The sequence below is a fragment of the Mus caroli genome, unplaced genomic scaffold (assembly GCF_978045245.1).
Source record: "Mus caroli unplaced genomic scaffold, Mus_caroli_1 scaffold_20, whole genome shotgun sequence".
NCBI lineage: Eukaryota > Metazoa > Chordata > Mammalia > Rodentia > Muridae > Mus > Mus caroli.
In genome coordinates this window covers 15,058,657-15,072,296 of record NW_028227275.1, presented here as the reverse complement: position 1 = coordinate 15,072,296, position 13,640 = coordinate 15,058,657, and the positions used below count along the sequence as shown (strand labels likewise).

The window sequence follows — 13,640 nt, the reverse complement described above, 5'->3', positions numbered from 1 at the left end:
AAGAAAATAATAATAATAATAATAATAATAATAATTTTTTAAGAATGAAGATAAGTCAGGTGGTGGTGCATGCTGGTTCTCTATGAGTTTGAAGCCAGTCTGTCCATAGAGCGAGTTCCAGGACAGCCAGGGCTACATAAATCTTGACTCAAAAAGCCAAAAAAAAAAAAGAGTGAAGCCATTGTGATGGTGTATGTCTTTATCTCAGCACTCAGGAGGTGGAGGCAAGCAGTTCTCTATGAGTCTGAGAGCTGACCTGGTATATGTAGGGAGTCCAGACAACGTAGGGCTACATAAAGAAACTGTTTCTCAAAAAACATATATAATGATGAATTTTTTTATTAAATTAAAATTTAAAAAATGATTTCAGGGCTGGAGAGATAGCTCAGTAGTTCAGAACATGGGCATCAGGCACACATATGGTACACAGACATACATGCAGACAAATATTCATACATGTAAAATAGAAATAAATAAATCTTTTAACAGAAAATTAAAAGAGAGGCAGGTTAGGGGCTTGCCCTCAGACCTACACGAGAGCATGTACACACACACACACATACACACACACACACACACACACACACGTGAATACACATTTGCTTGGGTGTAAATGCTACCTGTGTGCATTTAAACTCATAGAGGCCAGAAGAGGACATCAGAACCCCTGGAGCTGAAGTTACATCTCTTCAGCCTCCAATGCAAATATTTTTATAAAGTGAAAATAAAATATTTTGGAAAGTATTCACTTATTAGTCCGCCAACCGACCCAATTTGGGTTTTGTTTTTAAACATTTGTGTTACTTTAGGAATTCTACTTTTTAGTTAAGATAATGTGTTTATTGGTTGGTACTGGGGATTGAAGCCAGGACCTTGCAGGTATTAGGTAAGGGCTCTACTACTGAGCTTCATCAGCTAACTCAGTGTTGAGACGGGGTCTCACTAAATTCCTCTGGCTGATCTTGAACTCCATCTGTAGCTCAACCAGGCTTTGAATCTATAAACCTTTTGCCTCCGTCTCTTAAGCAACTGAGATGACAGGCATGAGCTACACAGCTGCCTCCAATTTGGTTGAGTGGCTAGACTCTGATTAAACTCAAGTGATTCATCAGCTTGCACATTTAAGGGTTAATGTCCAAAAGTCTGAGGATTAGAAATCATAAACTTATATTTCCTTCTAACTGTCTTGATAATTTGCAGGCCATGTTCACAAGTACCCAGAGATGATAGAGTCAAAAATGACATAAAAAACTCATCCTTCGTAGATATCTGCCACAAAAAGTTTCAAGACCACCAGTGAAGAAAGGGGCTCTTGTATGTGCTCTCTGGCTGGACCACCTTGTCAAACAAAGTCTCCACCATCTTTCTGTCCTTGCAGCACAGTTTCCCCTATGGGGGAGAGTAGAGGATGTGACACAGCCCAACCACACATGGGCCAACAACAGACTGCTTTCTGTAAACCTCTGTGCCTGAGGGCTTGAACTGTTTTCTGCAGTTAAGTAGGGTTAACCTGTCCTGCTTGAGATCACATTGCACTTCCCCTTTAAAAAGGTAAACTGTGCTGGAGAGATGGCTCTATGGTTAGAAGTACTTGTTTCTCATGCAGAAGACCCAGATTCAGTTTCCATAACCCACATAGTGGATCAAAGCCATCTGTAATTCCAGTGGCAGGGGATCTGACACCCTCTTCAGACCTCTGAAGGCACCAGGCTCACACATGGTATGCAGTCATACATGTAGGCAAAACACTTATACATAAAGTGAGATTAGCTTAAGGGTAGGGCACAGAAGGAAAGTCCCTTACTTACTGTCTGTCAGTACAGTTCCTGGTTGGAACAGCAGTAAAGGTTGGCTCACTGAGGGCATCCCTGCTAGATGGCAAGGGTAGTTTGCTACTAGAGGTGCTGCCTATTACTTCATGCAAATCCTATTGCTATTGCGTTGCCTGGGAAAAGAACTTGAATGCCTCTCTCCTCAACAGTAAACTGCATGGTAATTGTGGTGCTGTAGATCCTGTGATCTGAGCTTCAGGAGGTTGAGACCAGCCTGGGCAGCATTAGTGAGACAGGACATACTTAGACCATTTTATTCTCTCAGTCAGTAACTCTAAGAAACCATACCACCATCTTCATTTTCACTAATAAAGAAGTGAAGACTTCCATAAATTCTGATACTCAAGATCATACAATAAAAGGAAAACAGAATTTGAATGTAGGGCTTGTTAACTCCAAAGCCAGGGTGCATAAACGCTGCATTACATTCTTTAAAAATATACCAAACTATTTCTTTAAGGAGCAAGTTTAAAGGATTTGTTTATTTTTTTTAATGTACATTGGTGTTTTGCCTCCATGTCTTACTGTGTTTGGGTGCCAGAGCCTCTGGAACTGGAGTTACAGACAGTTGTAACCTGTTTTGTGGATGTTGGGAATTGAACCCAGATCCACTGAAAGAACAGGCAATAGTCCTAACTGCTAAACTATCTCTCCAGCCTCAGTACCAAGTTATTTCTATAGGGTGACTAACTATGACTAAAATGACAAATAAAGTGTTATAGCTCAACTATCCTAGGATTTAGTTTCTTCTGTTCCTCTTCTCCTGCCAGTGGCTCTACACTTTATTGATTGGAATACTGCCCTCTAAATTAAGCCTTAGGTTTGTCCAGGTTCGCTCCTAATCCAGAAGGGAGAGCCAGGCCCCTTTAACAAGGCCAGCAGTCTAAATGAGGCCCGTAGGGACTGTCCTCAAATATAGGCTTGAGGACAGACTGAGCCATCTTCCTCCCTGGAGCACAAGTTGATATGTGAGCTTTAAACACTAGGTTTTTTGGGTTTTGTCTTTTTTTTTTCCTAGAGGGAACCGGTGAGCAATTCGTCTGTAACATACAGGCAAGCTAAATCTGCTGTCGTTCTTACTCTGCATGCACTATTACCATCAAGTCCAGACTCAAGCAGGCAGTTTCAAAGCCCAGGAGAAATTAAAAAAATTGTGTTGCCCTACTTTATAGCATGTTGGTGCACCCCAGCTTCATGCAGCCATTGCACTTGGAGCAGCTTTTTCAATCAGAATTCTTCTAATCCAGTAAAAAGTTTCATTCTCCAATAGCATCAAGAAGAGAAGATACTTTATAAGTTCATTATCTATTACTGCCCTGTCAGGTATTTACAGAGGACTTAAATAGAAAATACAAAAAGAAAACTCCAAACTGATATTAGTAAAATTTCTAGCTAATGAGCCTAAGAGGTCAGTAGCCAAAGCCAAGAATCTCCACATCCCGTAAGCATGGAAAATCCCGCTTACTCCCTTCTTGTCAACAACCAGAACCATTACTACAGCAGGGCATCACGAGCTCCTTGTGCTGCCAGTACTGAGGGGTCTTGAGTGCTTCTGCTACCCGCTTGCAAGACCTTTGTGATACAGGGGCATTTCCATTTTACCTGTGGGGAGCAAAAGCATCAGACCTGTGCTGCAGGAGCTCATCCGATTCGTCCTGCGAGGAAACAGGAAACAGTCCACGGAGCAGCAGTCCTTTGATTGGTCACATGTCACTCTGCAAAGTGCTCAGAAAAGTGCCCAAGGCAGCTGAACCTAAATATACAATCTTGAAAGGTTTGGGGAACAATGCCACAAAACAAGGAGCAATAGCCAGGCTGCCAGTACATGTCCCATCAACAGTGTCCATCTGTCTGTCTCTCTTATCCCAACTCTGTCTGCAATACAGAGCTGCATTTCTGGTAATGTTGCATTCTAGGCCAACGTGTGTGGTTAATATTTTTGACAGCTACATTCGAGAGATAATGACTTTTTAAGAAAATTCTTTATGTTTGAGCCTTGAGAGATGGCTCAGAGCAAAGAGCACTTGTGTCTCTGCAGAGGACCCAGTTCTGTCCCACCTACTGGTGGGACACCATCATCCCTAACTCCAGTTCCAAGGAACTAAATCCCTGCTTCTTACCTCCACAGGCACCAGGCTTGCACATGGTACACGTACATACACAGGCAAAACACCCGTACACTAAAATAAATAAATAAATCCAAAAAATATTTAAAAAGTGTTTTTAGTTCCAGTTTGCTTAATGAGACCCGTTCACACACACACACACACACACACACACACACACACACACCAGACAAAAGAGAGCCCGATGTGGTTCCACACCCCCATCATTCTAGCACTTAGTTAGAAACAGGAGGATAAGGAGTTCAAGAATAGTCTAGGCTACATAAAATCTTGTTTCAAGGGGGGGGGGGATCTAAAAGTGCCTAAGGTTCAATAAAGTGACTCTAAGCATCAAACCAAAATACAATAGATAAAATAAATATTGATAATTGGGTTTCACAGGAAGGTGGTGATACACACCTTTAATTTAACTCCAAAACTCAGAAGTCAGAGGCAGGTGGAGCTCCGAGTGAGTTTGAGGCCAGCCTAGTCTACAGAGTGAATTCTAGAATAGTCAGGATTTTACAGAGAAACCCTGCTCAAAATAAATAAATAAAAAGAAAATATGTCTGCTGTATAATATGTAAAGGATGGAAAAGACTGGAATTCAGATGAGATAAGAAGTGTCATATAGCCAGGCGGTGGTGGCACACACCTTTGATCCCAGTACTTGGGAGGTAGAGGCAGGCGGATTTCTGAGTTCAAGGCCAGCCTGGTCTACAGAGTGAGTTCCAGGACAGCCAGGGCTACACAGAGAAACCCTGTCTCAAAAAACAAAAAACAAAACAAAAAGAAGTGTCATAGAGCAGAGGTGCTCAGCCTTCCTAACGCCTCGTCCATTAACACAGTTGCATTCCTCGTGCCATGCTGACCCCAACCACAAAGTGATTTTCTGTGTTACTTTATAACTGTAATTATGAATTGTAATATAAATATCTTTGTTTTCTAATGGTTGTAGGCAACCCCTGTAAAAGGGTTGTTCTGCCTATAAAGGGCTGACGACCTACAGGCTGAGAACCATTGCTTAAATGGACAGGTGATAGTAAACTGGAGAACCCGATGCCCTTCAGCCAGTGAATGGCTACAGAAACTATAGAACATACAAGGAGAATAGAATAGTATTCAGCAGTAAGTAGGGACAAACCATTGATATGCAGCAACTCGGGTAAATATCTCAAGTATACCAAACATGGTCATGTTTTAGATGACTGACAGACATGGTACATTGTGTTCCGAAAACAGCAAGAGAAGATGGTTTTAATTTTTGTGTGTGGGGTGGTCACTTGTTCATGCAGATGTGCATACAGAACATCAGACATTTTCCTCCATTGCTGAACCTGGAATTCACTTAGTCAGCTAGGAGGGCCCTCGTCTCTGCCCTTCACATTGGAGTAAGAGACTTTTTTTACCCAGGTGCTGGAGGTCTGAACCCAGGCCCACGTGCTTATGCAGCAAGCACCTTACTCAGCCGTTCCCCAGTCTAATGGTACATTTCTTAACAAGCCTTTAAAAAGTGTTATGTATTTCACCCTTCCTCACCGTATTCTCTCTACCTTAATGTCTGTTAGCACACATGTGCATGCTCACATACACACACATTTCTCTTTAGTTTTTTCTGTAAGTCATCAATCTCTGGATGGATCCAGTGGGGAATGAGAAGCAGGTTTTGTGCAGCTGATGTGATCACTATACAGACAGCCTTGGAAAATACTACCCAATCTGCCAGTTAATTAAAGCGTTAATCTGGGAAGCAGCCGGCCCAGAAAATGTTTACTTAGAGAGGAGGAAAGGTAGGGACTGAGTAGGGAGTGCCCTACATTTGCATGAAAATGAAGCTCGCACACACTGCCCTACACACCTACTTTCCCTCCCCTCAGTCTGTAAGGTGGGATAGCCTTGATCATATCCCTAAAAGATTCCGGCCTGTTTGGGAAAACTAAAATGGAAACTAGCTCTGAAAACTCAAACCACAGTAGAGTAGAAAGAAGCAATTTAACTGTCAGCAAAGTCAGGTAGGCAGGAAGTCCAGAGTAGTGTGTCTTACCCTGGCCTCAGATCTGCTACAGTACAAGTATGTGCTGGCAGTGAGGTAGGGTAGATGTGTGGTTTGGGAATTGTAAAACCATGTAGGTCTCAACTCTGCTTAGTGTGTGATTCAAGGCCAATCATGATCTTATCTAAACCATACTTTTTCTCAAAGACTGTGATGCTCCTTCATCTCAGGACAGTTAGCTACCTGTGTGCTCTGGGAAAGAGGGAGGGAAAAGGGAGGAAGGGAGGGAAGGAGGGAGGGAGGGAGGTGGGTTAAGACCTTGCAGGATTACAAACTGTCACTATGACTGGAGGCTGCTCAGCCTTTTGCTTATTCCAGGCTTCCTTTCCATCAGGGAACTGAAATCAGGTTTCCCTCTCTCCCAGGAATGTCTTTAGTTAACAAGGTAAAGCTCACCTGTGTATCACTAAAGAAATGATGAAATGAGTGTAGAAAATTGACTCATGCTATTTGGTTATATTAAATTAGTATTGTTGGTTCCTTTCCTTTTTAATTTTTGTTTGTATTTTGAAGCAAGAGTAGCCTGCTATGTAGTCCTGGCTGCCCTGGAACTTGCCATGTAGATAAGGCTCCCTTCAAACATGTAGTGATTTTCCTGTTTCTGCCTCCTGAAAACTGGGGTTAGAATATGAACTGTCACACCTGATGTCCAGCTATTGTTAATTTTTTTGACTGTGCTCAAGGGCTGAGAATGTAGCTCATTGGGAGAATAGTTGCATCCGCAGTGTCCTGAACTCAATCTCAAGCATACAGACAACAGTAATGAAACAATTTCTTTATGACAAAAAAAACTCACCCTTTTAATAATCTTACTGTTAACTTTCTAAATGTTCTTTTTAAAAAATATTAATCTTTTAGAGCTAAATCCTAAACCTTTTACAGATAAAAAGGTAGTGTCAGGAACTTAATTCAAGGCATTTTAGGGGGAAGAAGATTGACCCAGACAAGGAGCCCTCTAACTTCATTCAACAGACAAAAATGACCGTCTGCCAGGATTAACTTCTGTTAGATAGTGTCTTTTCATTTTTGATTTGTGGGCTTTTTTTCTTGTTTTACTTGCAGAACTCTCAGAGATTGAGCCAAATGTATTCCTTCGTCCATTTCTGGAAGTCATTCGCTCTGAAGACACCACTGGTCCTATCACTGGCCTGGCACTCACCTCTGTCAACAAGTTCCTGTCCTACGCACTCATAGGTAAGCACTTAGGCTTTGGTGGCATCTGCAACACTCCATCTCCTGCTGCACAGGCCTTAAGCCAGCTGGTTTGCCCAGCTGTCCCTTTCCTAGTGGAGACATAGGCTTACTTATTCTCAGGGTGCTGATTGGCTGGGTTATCCATGGAGGGAGAGAAGAGAGAAGATTGCCTGGGACTCTAGTTTCCACCACACTTTGGAGAGTTAAGAGTGTGGTTCCCTTGTAGGTTTAGTTTGCTTTTTTTGAAAACTACTTTTATTTATTTATATGCAAAGGAACAAGCATGTTTCTAAAATTACACAAAACAGGAAGCAGGGAAAAGGGACATGCACACAGACAGGTCCCCAATGGAGGTCAGAGGACAGTCTGTGGCATAGGTTTTCTCCCATCATGTGGGTCCCAAGAATAAAACTCAGTCATTAGGCTTGACAGCAAGTTTCTTTATGCACTGAGCCATCCCTCGCTCTGGCTGGTTTGCTTTATTTTCCAATTTTGTGCTGATTGTAAGAAAACTATGTAGAGGCGTCTGAAAGAAAAGAAGTCTCTCCTCGCCAAAATCTCTTCTTTAAGTAAGTGGTGTTAGTGACATGGCTTGACTGCTTTTATCTTTTTCTTGATGCATATAAATACGAACACACACACATACCCCTCCACATATACACACTCATCTTAAGACGGGGTCTTTCTGTGTAGCCTGGAAGTTGAAGTCCTCCTGCCTCAGCCTCCCAAGTACTGGATATAGGCAGTATTATCTTTCTTTAAAAAAGATTTATTTATCCGGGCGTGGTGGCGCACCCCTTTAATCCCAGCACTTGAGAGGCAGAGGCAGACGGATTTCTGAGTTCGAGGCCAACCTGGTCTACAAAGTGAGTTCCAGGACAGCCAGGGCTACACAGAGAAACCCTGTCCCCCACCCCCTCAAAAAAAAAAGATTTATTCATTTTATTTTATGTGAATATGCATGTCCCTATAGATATAGATATAGATGTAATATATATTTATATATATACCATATGCATGCAGATGCCCACAGAGGCCAGAAGAGGGCGTCAGACTCTCCTGACACTGTAGTTATTGCGTTTATGAGCGATCCCAGCCAGGTGCTAGGAACGGAACCTGAGTTTTCTGGAAGAGCAGAGCATTCTTAACTGATGAGCCATCCCGTCAGCCTGATTATCACCCTTTTTCTTTAAGTGGGAGGGAGGGGATTTGTATTATATATTTTCTGTATTTCACATAATAGTGTTTATTTGATGAATACACATAATTATATAGTTGATTTATTCCTTTCTTTGTAGGAAAACACACACACACACACACCCCTATAATTTTACCTTTTAACCTTTTTTTTTTTTAAGATAGAGCACAAGGTGGCCTCAGATTCATTCTATAGGAAGGATGCTGTGGATTTCAGGTCTTCCTGCCTTTCCCTTCCATCCTGGGATAATGACCCTTTTGCTCCCACATCCAGTTTTATGAAGTGTTAGGATCAAAACAGTGGCTTCATGCATTCTAGGCAAGCAGCCTACATCCACAGCCCCCTTTAATCAATAGAAGAAAATAATTCCACAGCATTGTACAACTATTCCTAACAAATGTTTCTCAAACTTTTTCTTGCCCCAACAGACATTTTTTTTTTTTTTTTTTTTTTTGGTTTTTCGAGACAGGGTTTCTCTGTGTAGCCTTGGCTGTCCTGGAACTCACTCTGTAGACCAGGCTGGCCTCGAACTCAGAAATCCACCTGCCTCTGCCTCCCGAGTGCTGGGATTAAAGGCATGCGCCACCACGCCCGGCTGCCCCAACAGAAATTTAATTATGAAATAATTCCCCATTTTTCTCCTGATTCATCCTTGATATAATGGTGTTTTTTATTTAATGTTTACATTATTCTCTTTTTAAAGCCATTATAAATAAGCTGAAATAAACACCTGTGTTCCTATGATCATATTTACTAATTTTATTTCTGTGTGAAGTATTATAGGTGTTACATTTTATAGATCGCTTCCCTAGTAGGTTAGAGCATTTTCATCCCTACCAGCAATGCCCTGGGAGTTTCCATTTCTCCTTGCTGTCTTCAGCCCTTAGTATTACCAGTTTTCTGTTTTGTGTGTGTGCCACTTTGGTGGGCAAAAATCTGAATGTTGTTTTATGTCCTTGAGGTTGAAGCATTGAGTTTCTTTTGTCTCTATTTTGGATTTGTTTTAACAGTTGTAAAATCTCTTTTTATAGTAGAGATGAGAGCCCATTATCTATTGTATTGTAAAGTTTTGTTCTCAGTTTATACCTCTTATTGCACTCAGTCTAGAGTGGATCTCTGGTTTTTGTTTGTTTGTCTGTCTGTTCTCACTAGAAGGGCTTGAAGCCAGGGCCTCACACCTGCTAAGCAGGGAGTCCACCTCCGAGTCGTGTCTCCCTCAGTCAGTTTGGGAAGGTGTGCATTTGGGTTCCTTTTTAGTTGGTCTTGTCACTTAGAATTCTAAATTTATCCCCCTATTACAACCCATGTGAAAAAGTGAAGAGCAAAGAAAACAGGCAGCTGTTTTTGTTCCAAAATGGAGAGACAAGGTGAGATGAGGCTCAGGTTCGAGCCAGCCAAAAGCAAATGAATGAATGACCTTTAAGTTCAGGGAGAACTCATTATCTTCTCTAGAAAATTGGATTCGTTTAGCTAACGCATTCAGGATTCTGAGCAGGAGTCTTGGGTGTCAGCCAGGTCTTGAGTAGGTAAGGTCTCCACTTCCCCAGGCACGGAAGCCTCAGCTTCATGCCTTACTGTAGCTGCCAGCCTCGACCTGAGCACCACCTGCAGGTCATGTCTCTTCACAGCCTCCCGCAGCTGCCCTTCTGTGTCTTTCCCTTTGATCTTTTCTCCTTCCTCTGTCCCCTTCCTGGACTTGGCAAAGAGGCTGGTCATTGGCAAAGAGGCTGGTCATTGGAGACCTAAGGCCAGCTGGTCAGTGGGGTTTCCTGTGGTGGGAAAGGAGAATGTTGGGGGTGATGATCATTATAGGCATGCGAAACAGATTACCGAGGCTGGCTGAGTAGAAGACGAGAACCTGAGGGAGTTTTGCAGGATACAAGGTCTGATGAGCTCAAGCCAAGGAACCCTGAGTTTCTGCGACCTCCTAGCAGAAACCACCCACTGCCCTCTGGATCCTGCAGCCCAAGGCTTCTGAGATTATTTTCTGCTCCACAGACTGACCTTTAGTTTCATCCCATGTACCTGCCAGGTCATGAGTTGTAGCACTGACTGGCAGTAGCTTGCTGGCAGGCTCTACCTGTGATTCTAAGGACCCATCACTATTATCTGCCTTCTTGAAAAATGGACTTTGCTACTTTGTTCAAGTTAAAGGAATGAAAATACAAAAAGATCAAAATAATTTAAACCACTTTAACATGAAATTACTGAAAGAGAGAAAGAAACAGACTCCCAGGAGCCTTGAGATGTGAGCGAGGCTGCTATTCACTGAAATCTGAGATGCCATCTAACACAAGAAAGACCTAGCTTTCCTGTGGCCCTGAAGGCCTCAAGAATGGGATTTCCCCTGCTGATTGAGGGAACCGGGAGGGTGATAGGAGGAGAGAGAGGCTGGATCATCACTGACTCTGAGTCCTCAAACGCCTCCCCTTTGCATGTCTCTCTAGAAGCCACTTGGTACTTAAAATAAGACAGAGTCTTGGACATGTCAGAGGCTAGTGCCAAGAAGACAGTAGAGAAGACGACAACAGAAGTACTCACAGTTAACAGAAGTCTTCTGGCTCAGTGTTGAAAAACGAATGCTCAGGTTTCTTGGCAGTCCCCCAAGCTTTAGGCTCAGGAACTCCGTTAATTTCAGGTACCAAAAAAGGGAAAATTGCCAGGTGTGGTGGCACACACCTTGAAAACCCAGCACTCTGGAACAGAGGCAGAGGGACAAAGGTTATCCTGGTCTAGTGAGTTTCAGGCAAGCCAGGGACCTTGTCTCACAAATGAAGAAAAAGGAGGGAGGGGTGGCAAGAGCTGACTCCTACCACCCCGTCAGGAGGGCTCTTGCTCTCCGTGCTGCCTCAGCCTCAGCACAGCCTGAGCTTCATCATGCCTTTCTTCCTGCTTTTCTCTGTGAGCTCACTTTTCAGGACTAGGCACCAGAATGGACTCTTGAGAGGAGAGCAAGAAGCCTTCTGCAGGACTCTCAGCATGGCTGGAGGCAGCTTCTTAGCCTGCTCCTGGTGGCTGTTTGCCACCAGAGTAAAAGCAGAGTTTCTCTCTCCACAGAATTTACCATCAGCTTCTCACCTCTTTTCCACAGCTGAAATCCTGCCTGCTCCCAGTCCCCGGCCTCCAGCCCCATTCCGATTGTTTCTTTTTCCTCCTACAGCCTGGTTGGTTAAAGGACAGGAGTTTTGTTTAAGCTGGGTGTGCTTGGCACATGCTTTATAATTCCAGCACTTGGGAGGCAGAGGAAGGAGGATAAGGAATTCAGGACCACACTTAGCTTCATAGTGAGCTCAAGACCAACCTAGACTTTGTCCTGTCTTAAAAAACAAATCTAAGTAAGTAGATGAAAACAAGTTAATTGGAGTAGGTGGCAAGGTCTTTCTATATTATAGTCCTGGTTGGCTTCAACTCCTAATTCTCCTGCCTCAGCCTGGCAAGTTCTGGGATTCCAAGTGTATAGCTGGTCATGGTACTACACCTGGTCTTAGTACCATAAGAGCCTTGGATCTGCTATAGTATGCCACCCAAAGAGCAGTACTGATAGCTCAAACCATCTGTTTCCCCTCATTCCCTTAATTCAATTGCACCAGAACACACAACCAAAACAACCAAAGAGAAGCCATGTTAAAGATGAGGAGAGAAAAGCTGTAACCTTGGCATTCAAAGGTCTGACTCAGCCTGCTTCTATTTCAAGACCCTTCCACTACAAAATGAGTAGCTTACCACTAGTAATTCCTCAGGTGTGTCCCTAGACCAGCAGAATCAACTACCTGAGACCTTAGAAATGCAGGCTCTTATCTCCACTGTACCCCTACAAAATCAAAGCTTCTAGGGCCTCAGTTGGTAAAGCATTTGCCACACAAACATGAGGGGCTTGAGTTTGGAGCCCTACTACCTACCCAGAGAAAAGCTGAGCACTATAACGCCAGCTCTGGAGAGCTGAAGAAAGGGGGCTCACCGTGGCTGGATGGCCTCATCACTGAGCTCCACGGTGTGTGTGTGTGTGTGTGTGTGTGTGTGTGTGTGTGAGAGAGAGAGAGAGAGAGAGAGAGAGACGAGATCAGAAGTAGAAGCTTCTAGAAGTGAGCCAGGCTGTGTGTGTGCTTAACAAACACTATAGGTAATTTTGATACATAGGAAGTGGTTTTTTGAGTTGGTGGAGAAAATTCTCTTTTTCTTTTCTTTCTTTTTTTCTTTTTGAGACAAGTTTTCTCTGTGTAACCCTGGCTGTCCTGGAACTTGCTCTGTCAACCAGGATGGCCTTGAACTCACAGAGACCCACCTGCCTCTACCTCCTAAGTGCTGGGCTTAAAGACATGTACTACCACCACTAGTATTATGGGTAAAATTTTTAGGTTGCTTAAAAAAATCATAAAAACAAAAACAAATCAAAACAATAGATTAGGAGACTCAATTTATAGACAGGCCATCTTCCCTTTCCTGTCTTCTTGACATAATTTAATCTGTTCCTTTTGCCGGAGCAGATCCAACTCATGAGGGCACAGCAGAGGGCATGGAGAACATGGCAGATGCTGTCACTCACGCCCGTTTTGTGGGCACAGATCCTGCCAGTGATGAAGTTGTCCTGATGAAAATCCTTCAGGTAAGTGGGAGGGGAGAACAACCAGGCTAATGGCCAAGAGCTGGTTTGCCGGCTCTACTTCCTGGGTCTGTCGGCGTGAAGCTGTGCTTTGATTCCACTGAGGCTTTAAAGACTCACTGTTTCCAAACAAGGAGCTCAGGTACCCAAAGTAAAAGCTTTTTCTAAGGGAAATAATTAAGAGCTTTAAGTGAATTGGTATCAAATACCAGAAACCCTTAGTCCATCTTGTGCCTCTGCTAGACTGTGCCTGTGTCATTTGTCTGTTAGGCCTGTGGGCTAGAGATCCAGTGAGTTATGAACTATGTCAGGACTGTGTGAAGCGAAGAGAGGACTCCCGTGTCAGATACATGGAAGTAGCTACTTTGAGTTTTTGTTTTGGGTTTTTTTGTTGTTGTTGCTATTGCTGTTGTTTTGAGTCAGGGTTTCTCTGTGTAGCCCTGGCTATCCAGGAACTCACTCTGTAGAATAGGCTGCCCTCAAACTCAAGATCTGCCTGCCTCTGCCTCCAGAGTGCTGGGATTAAAGGTGTGCACCACCACACTTTTTTTAATTTTTAAAATTTTTTGTTTTTGTTTTGGTGGGGGCAGGGTCATATATAACTAAGGATGACCTTGAATTCTTACTCCTGTTTTGACCTCCCAAGTGCTTGTGACAT

At 43.2% G+C, this 13,640-nt stretch overlaps 1 protein-coding gene across 6 annotated transcripts in view; it reads left to right on the top strand.

Moving 5' to 3' along the window:
* The window catches only part of Gbf1 (golgi brefeldin A resistant guanine nucleotide exchange factor 1), a 129,802-nt gene that overhangs the window by 84,968 nt on the left and 31,194 nt on the right, over window positions 1-13,640 (top strand). For all 6 annotated transcript variants that reach the window (XM_021152101.3, XM_021152100.3, XM_029472353.2 and 3 more), the window contains exons 4-5: window positions 7,053-7,184; window positions 12,867-12,985. In XM_021152101.3, the coding sequence (XP_021007760.1) occupies window positions 7,053-7,184; window positions 12,867-12,985 (251 nt within the window). The remainder of the gene's footprint in view (window positions 1-7,052; window positions 7,185-12,866; window positions 12,986-13,640) is intronic.